Here is a 17,759-nt window from a genome sequence, read left to right as displayed (position 1 = left end):
GCATTTCCAGGTAAGGATGGGAAAGACCCGTGTCTGAAACCCGGGGGAGCCACTGCCAGTCAGTGTCTACAATACTGGGAAGGATGGCCCAATGGTCTGACTCATCGTAAGGCAGCTTCCTGTATGTTATGTTTTGGCTAAAGTAGAGAAATGGTAGACATAGATCAGTAATGATTACATTAATATAATGAATAAGGTTTAGATGGGTGCATTCCCCAACATATGTTATTTTCTTAATAGCTGTTATGGCTAACTATTAAGCTCTTCCGAAATCTGTTTCCTCCCCTATAAATATTACACTAACTGTGTATATATCCCCTATAAATATTACACTAACTTTTTCAAAACTATTAGTAAAAAAAACCCTACATTTTAAATTTGGTCTGATCTAATAATTTTCACCCCAGGCTTAGAGAGAGCCCTCTTGGTCAGTAAAGGAAGTCCGTAAGAGATAAAGCTGTCATGGAGGATAAAGTGCTGTTCAGCAGAGGCAGGCTGGAAAAATAAAGACAACCACTTTGCTGTGGGGAGGACCACAGGAAATTAAGGGTCAATCAGGGGCTAAGGCCATGTACACCTTAGGGTATTGAAATGCAGCAAGGGCATCCCAGCCCCCCCGCTGCTGTGTTTCAAGTCGCATTTCATATATATAATTTTAATTAAATTTTCTGTTTTACAATTTAAAGTAGTCATTTTTACATCCTTAAGATATCAATGACTTCCCTTCTTCTCTTTCCATGGTTCATTTTATATATCATAAATCCCTGCATATTTTACAGAAACTATACCATTCAGTATTCCATTATTACATCCATCGTAACTTATTTACACTGTTGAATTTATCTTAATGCTGCCAGCGTTTTCAGCTGTACACAGTGATCTCCCATATATTCAATAAACGTTTTCCAATCTTCTCTAAATGTATGTTCTTCTTGTTCTTCAAGTCCCTTTTTATGTTGCTGTTCACACCAGAGAGGGGGTGAGGATGCCTTCCCCAGATGCCCATTACCTGATTTGTTTCCCCTCACTGACCTCCAATTCACTGAAGTTGTCTTCTGCACATGTACAACGGCTGCCTGAAATGTACGCACCTCGCCTTGACCATCACTTCCATTTTCTAAACACCTGGAAGCTAGTTTGAAGGAAAGAGCATTTCTCAAGAAGCTGCGGGATACCTATGGATTGTGGCTAATGTCGTGTGTATTTGGTTTCAGACTCCAATGGTAATAGTGAGCAGTAATATGCGTGCAGCCTAATTTAGCTGATTTGTTACCTTTTCCTCTCTCCCAGGTTATAGGCTCCAGCGCACACAGTCATAGGTATAAATAAGTTTTTCCTTTTGCAGTGTAGCCTGACAGTTCTGGGTAGCTGGAGAGAAGTAATTCTCCTTGTTCACAACTGCACATCATTTACTACCCTAAATCTCTGCCACATCATCTAGTTGCCTTTCCCGATTCCCCCAGTCCCAACACTTTGCAGTGGAGGGGAGATGGGGCAACCTTTAGCTCTCCAGATAAAAGCTACCTTATAATTGAATGAGGCTATTGCACCACCTAGCTCAGTATTGCCTACACTGACTGGCAGCAGCTCTCCCAGATTTGAGACATAGAATCTTTCCCAGTCCTACTTGGAGATGCTGGGATTGAATCTGGGGCTTTTGCAGGCAAAGCAGAACCGCTGAGCTGCCACATTCCCCTCAACTCCCACCAGCCCCTGCCGGCATGGCCAGTGGTTCTGGATGGCGAGAACTGTAGTCCCAACAACATTTGCAGGACCACAGATTTTCTCTCGGTGTTCTCATGGGCTTTGAAGTTGCAATGTGTCCACCCCCCCATGCGACCTTTCTCAAATGAAGCCTGGGGTGAGTTGCGTGGGTGGGAAATGTGGGCTTTTCAGCCACAGCTCTATGGACGGCGAAGGCGATTTGGCACTGCCCACCACCACCACGAGGTCAGCTGGGCATAGATCAGCAGTGGGGCACCGGGAGGCGACCAGAAAGAGGACTTGCCTGGGCGGCCACGTGGTTTCCTCGGGGCTTTCGACAACTCGGGAGTGCGTGCACAAGTTGGAGGGGGAAAGCGAGGAGGAAGCTGCGATGCGGGAGGAGCCCACAGAAAGTCCCCTCCTCGCCGGCTCGTTTGTGCTGCTGGAGGTGCGAGGCAGGAGCGCGATCCGTATGTATGAGTGTGTGTTTGTGTGAGAGAGTCCAAGATCCTTGTATCCAGAAGCAGCAGCAGGTGGACTCTCTTTATTCCCCCCTTCAAGACAAGCAGCTGCTGCAACCGGCTAAGGGAAGGAGGGCTCTTCCACCCCCGTCGACTATGGAGAGAAGGCGGCGGGGATGCGACTGAATCTTCGCCGCGGGTCTGAGGAACAAAGGAACTCCTGCTGAAGGAGGAGAAGAAGCGAAGGAGCCCCAGGCGCGTTGCTTCCCCGCCACAGAGCCGCTTCCAGGCAGAAAGAGAGAGAAAGAAAAACCCATCTCCATAGCGCGAGACCCAAGATCGAGGGAGGCTTCCATCCCGCTCCCTTTCTGTCTAGATCCTTTCTTTTATGGGCGCAGCGAAACGCGGAGCTCCGAAGAAATCCCCCTCCACTAGCCATGGCACTTTCCGGGGTGCGCCGGGAACTTGGGCTTGGGATCCCCGGGGTGCTCGCCGCTTGCCGGACCTCCTTTTTTCGGCACCTTCTCTTCATCCGGAATGACTTTTCCGCCTAGCCCACTTTGACTCGAGTTTGTGTGAGAGAGAACGGGGCACTTGCGCTCTCCGCCTTCCCGGGAGCCGGCGAGCTTTTTCCAGCCAGAGTGGCGGTCCTGAAGGCTTCAAAAGCTGCTCCCCTCCTGGATGCCTGCTGAGGGGCTGGTTTCCCGCGTAGGGTGGGAGTTTTCTGAAGTGAGCTTGTGGCGGCCTCTCGAGAGGAAGGAGCTCTTCCCGCCTCGAGTTCCTGAGGAGGTGCTTCCTGCCCGGGCTGAGTGCATGCGCGCCAGTCCCACCAGGCTCCTCTTGCTCCCGCCATGGCCTTCACGTTTGCTGCCTTTTGCTACATGCTCTCCTTGGTCCTGTGTGCGGCCCTCATCTTCTTCGCTATTTGGCACGTGAGTAGCTCTTTCCCGCAAATTCTCCTCCTACTCTCTCTTTCTCTCTCTCTCTCACACACAAATTCTACTTTCCACCATTTCCAGTCACCTCTTCTCTTTAAACAACCTTATATTCGAAGCAAATTCTTCCATAGCTGTCAACTTTCCCCTTTTCTTGCGAGGAATCTTATTCGGAATAAGGGAATTTCCCTTAAAAAATGGGAAACGTTGACAGCTATGAATTCTTCCCCTCAAAGAATTCAGGGCATTGCGGTTCACCCTTCACACAGTTTCAGTTCCCAGCAACCCTTAGCGAACTACAGTGCCCAGAGTTCTTCGAGGGACGAAAATGTGCTCCAGTTGAGTCTTGAAGGTATGCTGCACATGCAAGCCTTATTCTTGTTCCTCATAGATAGTTCACACTTGTGTCAACCTGGTGCCTTCCAACATCTGGAAATCCCATCTCCCGTCAGCCCCGGCCAATGTTGCCGATGGCCAGGGGCGATGGAAGTTGTAGTCCAAAAATTTCCAGAAGAAGGCTGGTTTGTGCAAGACATGCTTATCCCTTCATGACTGGAACATCTGGGAGAGCAAAGGCTACAGCTTTTAACATCACCTTGTGGGCAATGCTTTTCAACGGAGACAACTGACACATCCAGATGCTGGTTGTCAGGGGTATACAGAAGCCCCTGCCTCCCATGTCCAGGGACTGGATGCAAGGGGTAGTGGAATTACACAGGCTAGCTGCATCCCCAAATGCAGTGCGGTTCCTAAGCATGTCCCCCACTCCCAGACCACTTGAACATTGGTGATGGTCTTGGCGGACCACTTAATGATTTTTCTGCCTGCTGTAGCAATTGTAATGTGCTATGCTAGATACTGCATGATATACAATATAAGAAATAAAAGAAGCAATTAAGATACAATTAAAGTCAATGTGAATATTTAATACAGACATGCCATGGACCACCTGAATGATGCTCACAGACCACTGGGTCCAGATCCAGGAAAAAGGCGGGATATAAATAAATATAATAATAACCCTTGCCCTAATGGGTGTTCACTGAGTCAGTATGAAGGCGACTTGCATTTGCACAGATATATGCCCATAGATATCATATGTGAATGGGAATCCTGGCCAGTTACAATTCCGATTTGTACGGAGAGGACCTGTATGTATATGCACGTCCTTCACACTGGTGCTAGAAGTACGGCTGACAGCGAATGTGGCTGATGTGTGTCAGTGTAACTACCAGGTGTAACCTTGTTGCACCCCACCTTCATTATTTGAATCTGAACACTTATTGTCACTAATCAGGTGTAGACAAATTAAGTGATCTTATTTGTGAACGACACATTTATCAGGTTTATTTTCAGCCCCTGCCTCACGAGTTCGGCTTTTCCCAGTGGCTAAAAAGTTGTATACTTTGCCAGACAAGTTACTCAGCTACTTGGTAGAAAGTCAGGAGCAGTCCACAAAATATGTCACACATTTGAAAGGAGGTGTGTGGAGGGAAGGTCGGGGAAACAAGCTTGTCAGATTGCCTTACTGATAGGATTTTATGATGATCAAGTCAGGAGAGCCATTGTAGTGTAGTTAGGGACTAGGACTGTGGAGATCTGGTTCGAATCTCCACCAAGCCATGAAGTTCACTAGGTGACCTTGGGCAATCCACTATCTCTCAGCCTATCATATTTCACAGGGTATATGTGATGATAATATGGGGAAAAGAAGAGAGCTGCATATGTTATCCTTGTTCCTTGGAAGAAGGGTCAGATATGAACGTAGCAAATAATAAATGCTACATTCCTCCTCCTTGAAATTTCCACCCACAACATGGGCTTTCCTCTTGTTGTACCAAGCATCAGATACTAGTAGTATTCATTAGCAATCTTCACTTGATATCACCTGCAGCTCCATCTCTGTGCCAGAGTGTGCTATAGTCAGATGGATACGCTAGACAAGATTCAGAAAAACTAGATATAAGTGTTCAATGGGTAACAAAACAAAATTAGACAAGGTATGTTTTGTTCAGACTGGTTTTCAGCCTGCTCCTCCATCTGGAAAACCATATTTTTATATAGCTGATTCATGGGTAGTTAAATTAGATTTTTAAAAAATGTTTTGGGAAATAGTTATCTTTATCAAGCAGATTCACTCGGATAAGTACCACCTTCTCAAATCCAGGGGTGGGGATGCATAATATTTCCTGAATGTAAGGACCCAAATTTGTTAGGGTGCTTGTTTTGACAACCAGGACATCAGAAACCCTTATCCACCATCTGAAAACATAGCTATGTACATATTCAAAACATGTTGTTCTTGATGGTCAGGTAATCAGAAATTTGCTCTTGGGAATCTTCTACCTGAAAGCACAGATGCATAGATGCCACCTTTTGATGGGATGCTGTTCTTGAGGTCCAGGCCTTCAGAATATCCTCTTGCCTATAAGGGATGAAGTAGATGAGTCCTTGGAGATCCATAATTGCATCTCTTGTCTCTTTTAATTTCTTTCAACAGCAGCCCTAATGAGGGAAGTATCAGCTGGAGGGGGGAATTTAGATGAGCGAAATGATGGGCAGGAGGATTAAGTCCCATCCCTCAACACTGTCATCCTGATCTAATCCCCCCTGGCTTCTTTTGGAATAAATTAAAAAGAGATGGAAGATCGAATCACAGAACTCTAAAGTCTTGTCAGGTTGGGCCCTCAGAGTCTGTTATCTAAAGACACAGGTATCAACATTTGATGGAAGTACTGTTTTTGATTGGTCACCAGAAATTCTTGCCCATCAGAATCTCCTATCTAAACAGCTATCTATTTATCATAAATAAGATGAGATGCTTTTTAAAAATAGCACTTCTAAATATATATTTCTCTCAATACACTTAGTATATTAGTCACTCATACAGAGCTCTACAGGTTTGGCTGGCATTGGTAGCCAAAGATGTGGCTGTTAAGCCCTTACCCTCCCCTGGTCATTAACCGTGCATTGCACCTCTTAAAGGACAGTCCCCTGCTCCCCTCTGTTTGGCACAGGAAAGAATAGCCAGGTTGTTGATTTAGCTGCTTCATTGGCAACGCAAATCCCAAAGTTGCTTTGGTTAGCTACTTTGAACATACCTGCTTGAGAAGGAAAGTGTGGGTTATAAATGTTGCAATGAATGAATGAACGAATAAATAAATAAATAGATAGATAAATAAATAGATAGATAAAATAAGTCCTCTGGCCTTCCTTCCTACCTTGAAGCTGGGGAGGGGGAAGGAATCACTGCATATGTGTTGGGCTGATCCCTGCCTACTCCTACAGCTCCAAGGAAAGCTATTGGCTTCTCCTGATCAGCAGAGGATATCATCACATTCACCATAGTGAATGGAAGTCTGTCCTGTGATTGCCTGGCACATTGCTGTCATTTGCAGTACTGAATGAATCATTGAACAACAAAAAAAGCAAAGTAATATCCATTGGGGTTAATAAAACAACATGGACAATGTTATTTTATTTAGTTATTGGTCTGAATTGTGACCCCACAATGCCTCTCTAATTGCTTTGATATGGATTGTAGTTATTTACTCATGAGGCAATCTGCACATGGTCAGTTGGTGTTGATATTTCCACACATGGTCAAGTGTTGTTCACATTTACAGGATTGTGCCACAGCATTTAAGTAAGGTTCTGGTGCTACACTTTGATGAACCCTGGCTCAAGTGAAATCTCTTTATGACTCAATTTTATGGGAAATTCTGGTTCCATTTGGTAAGTGGCTTATGCGAAAATGCTTGTCATGGAGTTTATGGAGTGAGAAAGTGCATGTTTGTGTTAGTGAGGAAACCATGGCATTCCGTACTTGTTCTAGGTTTTTTTAATGGGAGTGGTCAGCTATTTTCCTGATTTGGCAGTTGGCTGCTTGCTATTTTCCTTCTTGTGTGCTAGATTGGGGTAGATAACATAGGGCCCTCAACATGTTGGACTGCACCCCTGCTAGTTGGTCATGCTTGCTGGGGCTGATGGGAGCTGAGTCCAGCAACATCTGGAGGGCACCATGCTAGCTGCCCCTGTGATACACAGAGAACATATTGGTAGTTAAGTTTAATACACTCTGCTTAGGACCTGTGTATTCTTTCATATAAGAGTTTATTGTGTCTTGGTTGTCAGACACTATGCCCCAAGAAACCAGGGTACCTGTGTTAAGAGAATTTTGACAAAGGTAGAAGATTCTGATAAGTATGAGCTGTTGTTGGCTTGGTTGGCAAAAGCAGCACAATCAAATATTAGTATTCATGTAGAAGATTGACTAGTGTTTGTCTTTAGCTCAACCTAGAGAAGAATATACTCATATTTTACATTTTAATGTATTTTTATTTGTTGTTGTTTAGTCGTTTAGTCATGTCCGACTCTTCATGACCCCATGGGCCTGGCGTATTTTTATTTACATCGTAAATACAGATATAGTAGCTATGCAAAAGCTTTGGTGTCTGGACTGGATGAAATAGTCCATGCCTCCTAGATGCTGAATGTACATCTTTGTTGTCATTAGATATCCACAGCAACATGTGTCAGTGAAATGCCCATATCATGCCAGACAAAAGTCTGCTGCTGCTGTGTGTCTCTTCTATGTATAGACTGCATTCTATACCATTAGGAACACTATCTGTTAGGAGGATTGTATGTATGAGATATAGAATTGTAGAAATGTAGAGTTGGAAGGGACTTCAAGCGTCATCTAGCCCAACTCCCTGCAATGCAGAAGACAGATGGCCATCCAACTCTGCTTAAAAACCTCCAAGGAAAGAGAGTCCACCACCTCCCTAGGGAATCCATTCCACTGTCAAATAGCTCTTACCATCAGAAACTTCTTCCTGATTCTGAGTCAGAATCTCCTTTCTCATAAGCTGAAGCCATTGGTTTGGGTTCTACCCTCCAGAGCAGAAAAAAACAAGCTTGCTCCATCTTCCATGTGACAGCCCATTAGATATTTGTAATCAAGGAGTAATTTCTCCCACACCCTATGTCCAGGGATTCCAGACTGCAGTGCTCAGTAACAATACTTCATACATTCTTCATCACTTTTAGGCAAAAGGGTCCAAGTTAGAACCAAAGCTCCATAAACACTACAGTTTTGGTGCTATCCAACACTATTACAGATTTTTCTCAATAAAACACTACCTGACAAGTTTTTAGTGTTATTCAGATGTAAAATAACACATTACATTCTGATCATCTTTTCCCCAAGTTGAGATTTGTCTTGTCCACATTTTCTAAAATGCATTGACACTGATTTTCACATATCTTTCAGCACTTTCACCTTTAAAAGATGAGGATATAAAAGACACACTTACACACCCACTTAATTCCCTCCCTGTCAAAGCAGCTCAGGGAATTTGAAGGGCAAGAGAGCTCTGACTCCCTCAGCCACTGAGGTTTTCTTTGCAATTAAGCAAGTAACTATAACAACTGCCTGCTTGCAAATGCCACCACAACAGTATCTGTGGAGATGAAAGTAGGAGGCAACGGAAAAGAAGAGGCACTCAGCACCACGGAGATAGACACCGGGGGTGGAGAAGCTGAAAGAGAACTGTAAGGCTATCTCTCTGGAAGGCTGTGCTCTTACCACTAGGCACTCACCTGCCTTGATCTCCACTTCAGTCACATGTCCCTCTCTAAAACACTGTGTACATTTAAAACAACAACAACAACAACCCAATGTGTGAGCTGATCTCTCTTGCAAAAACATAGATCATCTTCAAAAACTGTTCTTTTTCAGATTTGATCATCTGTTTAGCTAGGACTTGTTAAAAAGTTTTCGCAGGAAATATGAGAGGTGTGAAATGGAAAACAAATGTGCTACTTCCTGTCCTTATTTGCAGTTGGAATCATTCTGGACTTCATTCTGCAAGACCTCCGGTACCCTCTGTTCCTGCTTCTCACGTGGAGAGTTGTACATATCTCTGTGTATTGCACTTGCTAATACAATGCACTATTTTAAAATACTTTTTAAAGGGGTCTTCTAGCCAAAGGGGTTTTTTGAGCACTGGGTGCACAGATTCAAACTGCCTAAATGTCCCAAAGCTGTCCCCAGCACAAGAAGCAGAAATGATCAGGACCAGTGCAAGTTCAATAGTCCAAAGAATGCCTTTAGTGCAAAAGCCTTAGTTGACACCTATTTTTAAAGGTACCTCTTATCTCCACTTCAAGGTTAACACCACCATGTGAAATCAGCCACGGGGAAGCTGCTGAGGGGCACAGCTTCTTAGCCCTTAATCAATACCAAAGATGAAAGGAACTGAAAATATGATTGCCTAAATCGATGCAACCAGATTGATCCTTTCAGTTTCTTTCTACTGCTAAATTTTCAATTGTGTCTAGCTAACAAAAATATGTTTTAAAACGGATTTTTAAAAATCTCACATGAGCTGCAATTGAGCACAGTAAAGTATGTTTTACTTCAGCTAAAGTGCACACCATTCTTTTCAGTTCTCTTTGCTGACTTCTTAGATATTAAACTGTTTTTAAAGTATGTTGCCATGCAACTGTTTTCACTAGTGCTTTTCAGTGGTAGCTCAGATAACCTCTTAACACAAATAATTTTTAAATTGCTATATACTTTGAAACTCATTGAGTCAAATATGTTTTGCAATAAAGAATAAAAGAGAAAAACCCTCTTCACTTTAACCAGGATGTCTATAATACAAGCCAATATGGGGAGGGAGGAACATAATACAATGCATAAAACATACATCTGAAGGAAGAAAATTGTGGTTAAATGGTTAATTAAATGTGGGAGAGTCAGTGCTGTGCTCTCTCTTGTTCTTCAGCAGTTGAGAAATAATGTGAAATTGTAATTAGCCTCATTTTTTTAACCACTACCTCATTTTGAAGAGATAGCAGGCAATTACAAAACTTTAAAATACTTTTTAAAAAAGAGCAAACACTTTGTGAGATTATCAAAGCTGGTGTAGTGTAATGGCTAAGAGACTGAGCTGTGAGTTAGTAAGTCCCTGGTCTGAATATTGCTTCCTCATTAGGTGGCCTTCAGTAAACAGAATGACCATAAGCTTGGGAAGGGTCATAGCTCAGTGGAAGAGCATCTGTCTGGGATGCAGATGGCCCTGGGTTCAATCCCCAGCATCTCCAGATAGGTCTTGGAGAGGCCCCAGTCTAAAACCACGGAGAGTCAATGCCAATCAGTGTAGGCAGTCCTGAGCCAGATGGAATCCGTAGAAAAGAACTTCCTATATTCCTAAGCCACTGTCTCTCAACTTCTACCCCCACCTGCAATATGTGTGATAATAATGCTGATTTACCTTTACTTACCATACTTAAGCTCCTGCCAACCTAGCAGTTCGAAAGCACGCCAGAGTGCAAGTAGACAAATAGGTACCGCTCCAGCGGGAAGGTAAACGGCATTTCCATGTGCTGCTCTGGTTCGCCAGAAGCGGCTTAGTCATGCTGGCCACATGACCCGGAAGCTGTACGCCGGCTCCCTCGGCCAATAAAGCAAGATGAGCGCCACAACCCCAGAGTCGGCCACGACTGGACCTAATGGTCAGGGGTCCCTTTACCTTTACCTACCATACTTAAGGCAAGCATTTATAGGCTTACGTATTGCTGTTGGTACACACATTGCATTGATCGTAGGATGTTTTAAGTGTACATCTAAAATGTAAAGTGGGAATGTTGCAAATATGTGATTCAAGCAGGTACGGCTAAGGCTGGGAGAGACTTGGGTTTGCCCCTGTGTGTAGTATGTGCATTGGCCCTAGCCGTTCTAGTTGACTCACATCTATTCTGCCATAGTGATAAGGGCAGCCAGGATGGGAGCAACATATGCCACAGCAGGATGGGGAGGTATAGTTTAGCATGATTATAAGAGTCATGGCAGAGGCTAGTTGAGAATCAGATGACTCACAAACAGCAATCTAGCTTTTACGCAGGTTGCTGTCTTCCATCCAAGACCCTCATCAACTTCCCCACTACTCCTTTCTCTCACCAAGGAGTAACCCTAACCATGAGACAGTTCAACCCCTGCAAGAGGCACTCTGAAAAACAACAATCTTGGAGGAAGGAAACCTCATCACAGTCCTGACACTCCTTGCCTTAGTGGTGCTAGTTTTTCAGTTCTTTGGCTGGATTGCAGTCATCACCACCAGCTGGTTTCTTCCTCCACAGTTCTGCTCCAGTAAGATGACTCTCAGGGTTGGCAGGGTTATCAAGGAGTGAGGAGGTGTTCTCCTCTCTCCCCACCATCCCTTGCTGGATGAGGCATAACTTGAATATCATAATAACCCTCTTATTGAATTTCCTCTGCAGTACTTCCTAATTTGATTTCATTCCATGTTCCATCTTCTTCCAAAAACTCTACTCAAGGCCCATCTTCCACCTCTACTTGTTTCAGCATCCTCTGTTGCAGATAATTGCTTTATTTTGTTGTACATATTTCTGATCCCTCTTGATCAACCTGCTGACATCCCCTTCCTCCTCTCACTATCACCATGATTGACATCTCCTTTGTCTTCTTCACTTTCACCTATGTGACTCTTCTGCATCACTTCCCTCCATCTCTCAGAAAAGACTTTACCTAGATTGTTTACATGCATTTTAGGATGCCATCAAAATGCATTGATGGTTATTTTCTAACTATACAAATTTATTTTTTCCTGGGCTGCTAAACAGTTAATAAATGTATATCAAACAGATATAAAAGTATCTTTCTGCCCATAAGTAGCTCTTAACCTTTGTGTTAACCTTTGATATTATTGATCTATATTCATTCATTAAACCCTATCACAGACCTTGCTGTTGCAGTTAAATGACTTAAAAGTTCTTTATACTTTGAATCTAAGTCAAGACCTATATATAAATTTAAAAGTGCCAGCTGTGGAGAGTGGTAGGCCCATGGACCCATGATGGAGGTTGCTTCCTGAAACACTTGCACCCAAAAAACCTGTACTTGGAGACATGTTCACCACATGTGTACATAAGTCCCAATTGACTGGCATTCCCGCCAATATGCAGGAGACATCCTGGGGTGCAATACAGTCATTTTCCTCAGGGTAAGATACCACTTGTGTATCAACTTTAGGGATTACTCCTTCACTTTAGCAGATACAGATTTATATGATTCCATTGAGTTCCAGTCGTATGTATATCAGCTGCAATATCTAACTATTTCCCCTTTAGACTTCTTAACAAATCTTTAGAGCCTGTTACTGATTTCAAGACTTACCTATAAATGCTGGAGATCAGAACCCTAGTTAAACCAGAGCACTCCATATTTCTCTTCCAAACTCTCTTAATTGTCTGGTAGCAGCCTCCTTCACTGCTGGTTTTGATAATAAAAAAACCCCCAGCGAATCTGAGCTCAGAACAACCAGGTAGGGCAAACTGGATCCAATCACCTCTTCAATATCTCAGCAGTGAGCAGTCTGGGTTTGACCAAGCAGTTCTGACAAAAAACTATTATGTGTGGTGTATGTGGTACATCTCCAGTGTTGGCAATCTTTTTGCCTTCTCTTGGCATTTTGCAGTAAAGTATCAGGACTGTGGAATGTTGCAGTTATATCAAGGGGGACGGCTTCTCTGGCTTTGTGTATGTTTATTTTTACAGGAATTACATTGTCTATTTGTATCCTGCTTTTCCTCCCAGGAGCTCAAGGTTGTGTACATTATCACCCCCTCCCCATTTTCATCTTTGTAACAGCCCTGTGAGGTAGGCTAGACTAAGTTTATATGTGTACATAAGCAACAGTTCTTGCAAATAGATTACAGGGTGTGTGTGTACTGGGCCCCCAATCCACATATAGTTTATCAGCCCCAGGAGATCCACTGCTTATCCCTTAAAGTTAAGACCCAGAAGCATACCATGAGAAGTCCAGGAGAACCAGCAGGGATGCAGTCCTCCTGTCTATTTCCCAGCTAGGGCATCTTTTCCCAACCTGGTGCCCTCCAGATGTTTGGGATTATAACTCCAGCATCCCTGACCATTTGACATGTTGGCAGGGGCTGATGAGAAAGGTGTAGTCCAAACATCTGGAGAGCATCAGGTTGGGAAATGTTGCACCAGGGCAAGCAAACCAGTTTCTGTTCCAAAATCAGGCCCAAAGTTGTTCTGGAAGAGATCTAAATAATCAGTTTGACCCAAAACCACTGGAAGTGTGCTGCCACAAGCCATTTGAATACGTTGCCTAAAAAGGGATGTTAAATGCTGGGCGATAGTTATTCAGATTAGAGGGGTCCTAATATGCTTTTTCAACATAGGACGTTTCACCACCTCTTTCAACACCAGGAGTACAAAACTTCCTTAGGGAAGCATTTACTGGAGGTATGTATTGGCTCTGTGTGTGAGCTGAATAATTAGGCAAATCAAGGTGTTTCCTCTCCCTTCTCCAAGTCAAAGTATGATGCACCCATCACAGTCAGGTCAGGGCGCCCACAAAGCCACAACAAGCTCTGTTTCTGTACAGGAATAGCTCTGTGTTTACTCCCATAGGCCTCACAATGTCCAGAAAATTGTGTGGGGAGTTCTAAAGAGCTAGGTTTAGGTTTTGTTAAAGGAGAGCAACATAAGATGTTAAAAACAAACTTAAATGAAGTTTTAAACTTTTTTATTTATTTAAACAAACCTTCCACTGCTTTGCTTCAACAACAATTCAGAGCTCTTAAGTGCTCTGGAGGCAATATTTTTGACACCCTGATGTCTTGCAAAAGCCATGGATCCAAAGTACAGAAATGACACAAGGCTTCATGGGGACCCTGATCTGACTTGGAGGGATTTATTAACATTGTGGTTGAACTCTGAAGAGGGGAAAGACCCCTGAGTCATCCCAAGTTGCCTCATTTTTTGGCCCCTACACAGAGCCAATGCACACTGCTAGTATTTTTACCAACTTTCTAGCTTACTTCACCTCCCTACTTTGGCACTAAAGGTAAAGGTAAAGGTACCCCTGCCCGTACGGGCCAGTCTTGACAGACTCTGGGGTTGTGCGCCCATCTCACTCAAGAGGCCGGGGGCCAGCGCTGTCCGCAGACACTTCCAGGTCACGTGGCCAGCGTGACAAGCTGCATCTGGCAAGCCAGCGCAGCACACGGAACGCCGTTTACCTTCCCGCTGGTAAGCGGTCCCTATTTATCTACTTGCACCCGGGGGTGCTTTCGAACTGCTAGGTTGGCAGGCGCTGGGACCGAGCAGCGGGAGCGCACCCCGCCGCGGGGATTCGAACCGCCGACCTTTCGATCGGCAAGCCCTAGGCGCTGAGGCTTTTACCCACAAATAATCGTTAGTACTTAGCAGTCAGAAGCCTTTTAATCATTTGAACAACAACTTCAGCTAACGCAACGCGTTTCAAAATACTGGCTATATGGAGGACTGATTATAAATCATTAATTGCTTCTCTTTTACATCATCTATGCAGTACAGCCACAAAGGCCTGGTGAAGTTACCATGGGTCTAAGCGATCCTTCCGTTTCACGTGCTAATTCAGTGGCATATATGGGTTTTGAGAATAATAGCCATTAAAACCACCAAGAATTAATTGTGTTCTGTAAGTGGAAGAACACAGGAGCATATCACTCCCACACAAATTTCCGCTACCTTTAAAAATTGCAAAGTGGGAGAGGAAAATGTTAATCCTTAAAAACCTGTATTCTTACAACCAGAAAATAAATTCACAGTTAATTGGATTTATAATTTGCTCCCCCACCTGTTGTGCCTAGACAGTGTGGGGGCAGAGAGATCTTTTTTCAAAGAGTAATCAAGGCTGCACCACATGTACTGCTGTATCTATAGCTGTAAGTGGAAAGTTGGAAGATCTTAGATTTGTAGGGTCTTTTCTGCCCTCCAGAAAATGAGGTCCTGGTGGATATTTCTTGGGAGGCTGAGTGAGAGCATTGTAAGCAGCAACATTAAAAAGGACCACTCTCATGTTTAGCTTGTGGCCTACTAAAACCTCCCAATCTATTTCACATTTAGCCATCCTGAATTTGCGCATCTGGATCTTCTTACGTAAATGAGGACTTTACATTTGTCTCAGTTGACATTTACTTTTTTAGTTTTGACCCAGTTCTCCATTTTGTCATGATGATCTAGAACAGGGGCTGCCCAACTTTTCATACCAACTGGGCTGCAAGAGTACTTCACCACAGAACCCGTGGGTTCTGCTTTGTTGTGCAAAGGAGGGGGGAGTGAGGCCAAAATTTTATGTCCTCGCAGCCCTCACACTGCCTTCCCAAAGCCAGCTAAGTGAGCCCCTGGGCTTTGGGAAGGAGGTGTGAGAATCTTAGAGCCCTCCCACCTCCTTTCTAAAGCTGAGAAAACGCCAACTAGGCTTTGGGGAGGAGATGGTAGGATCCTAGGATCCTGCCAGAGCCCTCACACCTCCTTCCAGAGCCTCATTTAGCCAGCTTTGGGATGGTAGCACAAGGGCAGGTGTGTGCGCATCAAATGTTGTTGAGGGCTGCCAAAAAAGGCCTCGAGGGCCACATGCGGCCCTCGTGCCATGAGTTGGACCACCCTGATCTAGAATCTTTTTTTTCTGCCTTCTAAGCTATTAGCTGTGTCACCACTTCGGTGCCACCTGCAAATTTGATAAGCACCTTCTCTACTCCTTTTTCAAGACAAGTTGTACAGATAATAAAGAACACTGGGCCTTGACAGAGTCCTGCGTCATCCCACTTATCACTTCCTTCCAGCTGTTGATTAGCATTCCTTGAGTATGGTCATCCATCCCCCAGATATAAATTCACCTTACAATACTGTTGCGTAACCCATTTTGACAGCCTGAAAGAAAGTAAAACTCGTTAAAAAGAAATCTCTTTTTAATGGCCAGGCCATGGTCTGAAGCAGTAGTGTTTAGAAGGGTGGCACAGAGAAAGTGGGGTTGCTCACCTGCCTTCTGACTGTGAATGTTGCTTCGGCTTCCTGAGAGGGGTGAGGTGTAAGGTTCTCTTTGTGATGTGTTCTTTATTTGCCTGCACCACACTGAGCTCCCCATGTCTCACCACTCCCTCTCAGGAACCAACAGCAACACCCAGGGCTTGTCCACACTTGTGCTTGCCCCCTGTTTTCTAGCCACAGGTCTGAGAGGCTTTTCGTTTACTCTGCCACTTTCTCCGGGAAAACCTGCCGTTTATTGCTGAATTGGAACAAACATCAATCTACAGAAAACCAAATTGACATTCAATATGATTCAGAGGTAAACAGTGGGTTTTCCTGGGAAAAGAAGTAGGACAACTGAAAAATCCCTCGGATCTGTGCCTAGAATGCATGGGAGAAACACAACTGTGGAAGAGCCCTCAATGAAGGTAAGTGAACAAGCACACACTGTCTTTTGTTTTAGGATAATTGCTGCTGAGATAAAAATTTATGAATCTCAAGTTGTGCATGTCCAAATCTCTGCAAAGTTATGCTTTCCTAATCTAGACAAACAACTACCGTATTTTTTGCACCATAACACTCACTTTTTTCCTCCTAGAAAGTAAGGGGAAATGTCTGTGCGTGTTATGGAGGGAATGCCTACGGGTGGCATGCCTACGGATTTTCCTCCTCTAAAAACTACGTGCGTGTTATGGTCGGGTGCGTGTTATAGAGCGAAAAATACGGTAACTTTAATCCAGAGATAATTAGGAAAGCAACAACCAACAATCTGGTAAATAGATACTGTTGGTAGGTTGCAGCCCCTGCTGTGACTGTAGAGACTGCTATGGGAGAGACATGTTTTGTTGCAGCTGGGGAAGATGGAGGCATCTGGTGCTGGTGCTGCAGACGCACCATGGCGTATCTTCTTCTCTCCAGCAGCCATTCCTCCTCTGGTCACTGCTATAGATGCACAACCTGACTGACTGCCTCCAAAGGCGCATTCCTCCATTGTTTCCTGAGACAGATGGATGCCAACCAAATAGAAAGCAATATTAATTACCCACAGAGGATAATTTGCTGAAGAAAACTATGCCAATATGCTTTTTTTTATGATTGAGACAGCAGTTGACTGTTGGAGGAACCATTCATTCTAAAATTTTATTTGTCTGGGATTTTATGGGCATAATTCTGTTTGTTGGTGTTATGATTGCAATGCTGAAATGACCTAAAATAAATATTTACATTACATATTAATTACACTATTTTTTTCTTAACATAGACTATGTTACTCCTGATAATAAATTTTATTTTTTTTATTTTGCCACAAAATTAAAACAAGGAGCAGTATTAAAATCTGACCAGGATTTGGTGATGATGGGGGAGCCAAATAACTTTGGTCCAATTGATTTTTGTCACTATTGAACAGGCTGGATGCATATACAGTGGTGCCTTGGTTCTCGAACTTGATCCATTGCAGGAGTCTGTTCGACTCTTGAAACAGTTCAAAAGCGAAGGCACGGCTTCCGATTGACTGCAGGAGCTTCCTGCAGTAAAGTGGAAGCTGTGTTGGACCTTCGGCTTCCAAAAAACGTTCGCAAATCAGAACACTTACTTCCGGGTTTGCGGTGTTCGGGAGCCAAAACATACAAGTACCAAGGCATTTCAGAACCAAGGTACAACTGCATGTCATTTTCCTACACAGAGATATTTATAGCGCAGAAAAATACGTAAGCACTGAAATTCTCATGTGAAGTCCAGCATAACCTCCATAGTGCAACCATTGTACTTTACATGTTATAGTAAGTGTATGTTTTCTTATTAGCTCTG

The 17,759-nt window shown here is 43.8% G+C and overlaps 1 protein-coding gene and 1 non-coding gene across 3 annotated transcripts in view; both read left to right on the top strand.

Annotated features, from left to right (window-relative positions):
- The first annotated feature begins 2,054 nt into the window (after positions 1-2,054).
- The window catches only part of CNIH3 (cornichon family AMPA receptor auxiliary protein 3), a 57,049-nt gene continuing 41,344 nt past the window's right edge, over positions 2,055-17,759 (top strand). For both annotated transcript variants that reach the window (XM_053383061.1, XM_053383060.1), the window contains exon 1: positions 2,055-3,097. In XM_053383061.1, the coding sequence (XP_053239036.1) occupies positions 3,017-3,097 (81 nt within the window). In that variant the 5' untranslated portion in view covers positions 2,055-3,016. The remainder of the gene's footprint in view (positions 3,098-17,759) is intronic.
- Positions 10,144-10,213, top strand: TRNAP-GGG (transfer RNA proline (anticodon GGG)). Its single transcript has one exon. It is a non-coding gene; the product is annotated as a tRNA-Pro (tRNA).

This window comes from Podarcis raffonei, chromosome 3 (genome assembly GCF_027172205.1).
Source record: "Podarcis raffonei isolate rPodRaf1 chromosome 3, rPodRaf1.pri, whole genome shotgun sequence".
Classification (NCBI taxonomy): domain Eukaryota; kingdom Metazoa; phylum Chordata; class Lepidosauria; order Squamata; family Lacertidae; genus Podarcis; species Podarcis raffonei.
This window is presented reverse-complemented; position numbering and strand designations above follow the sequence as displayed.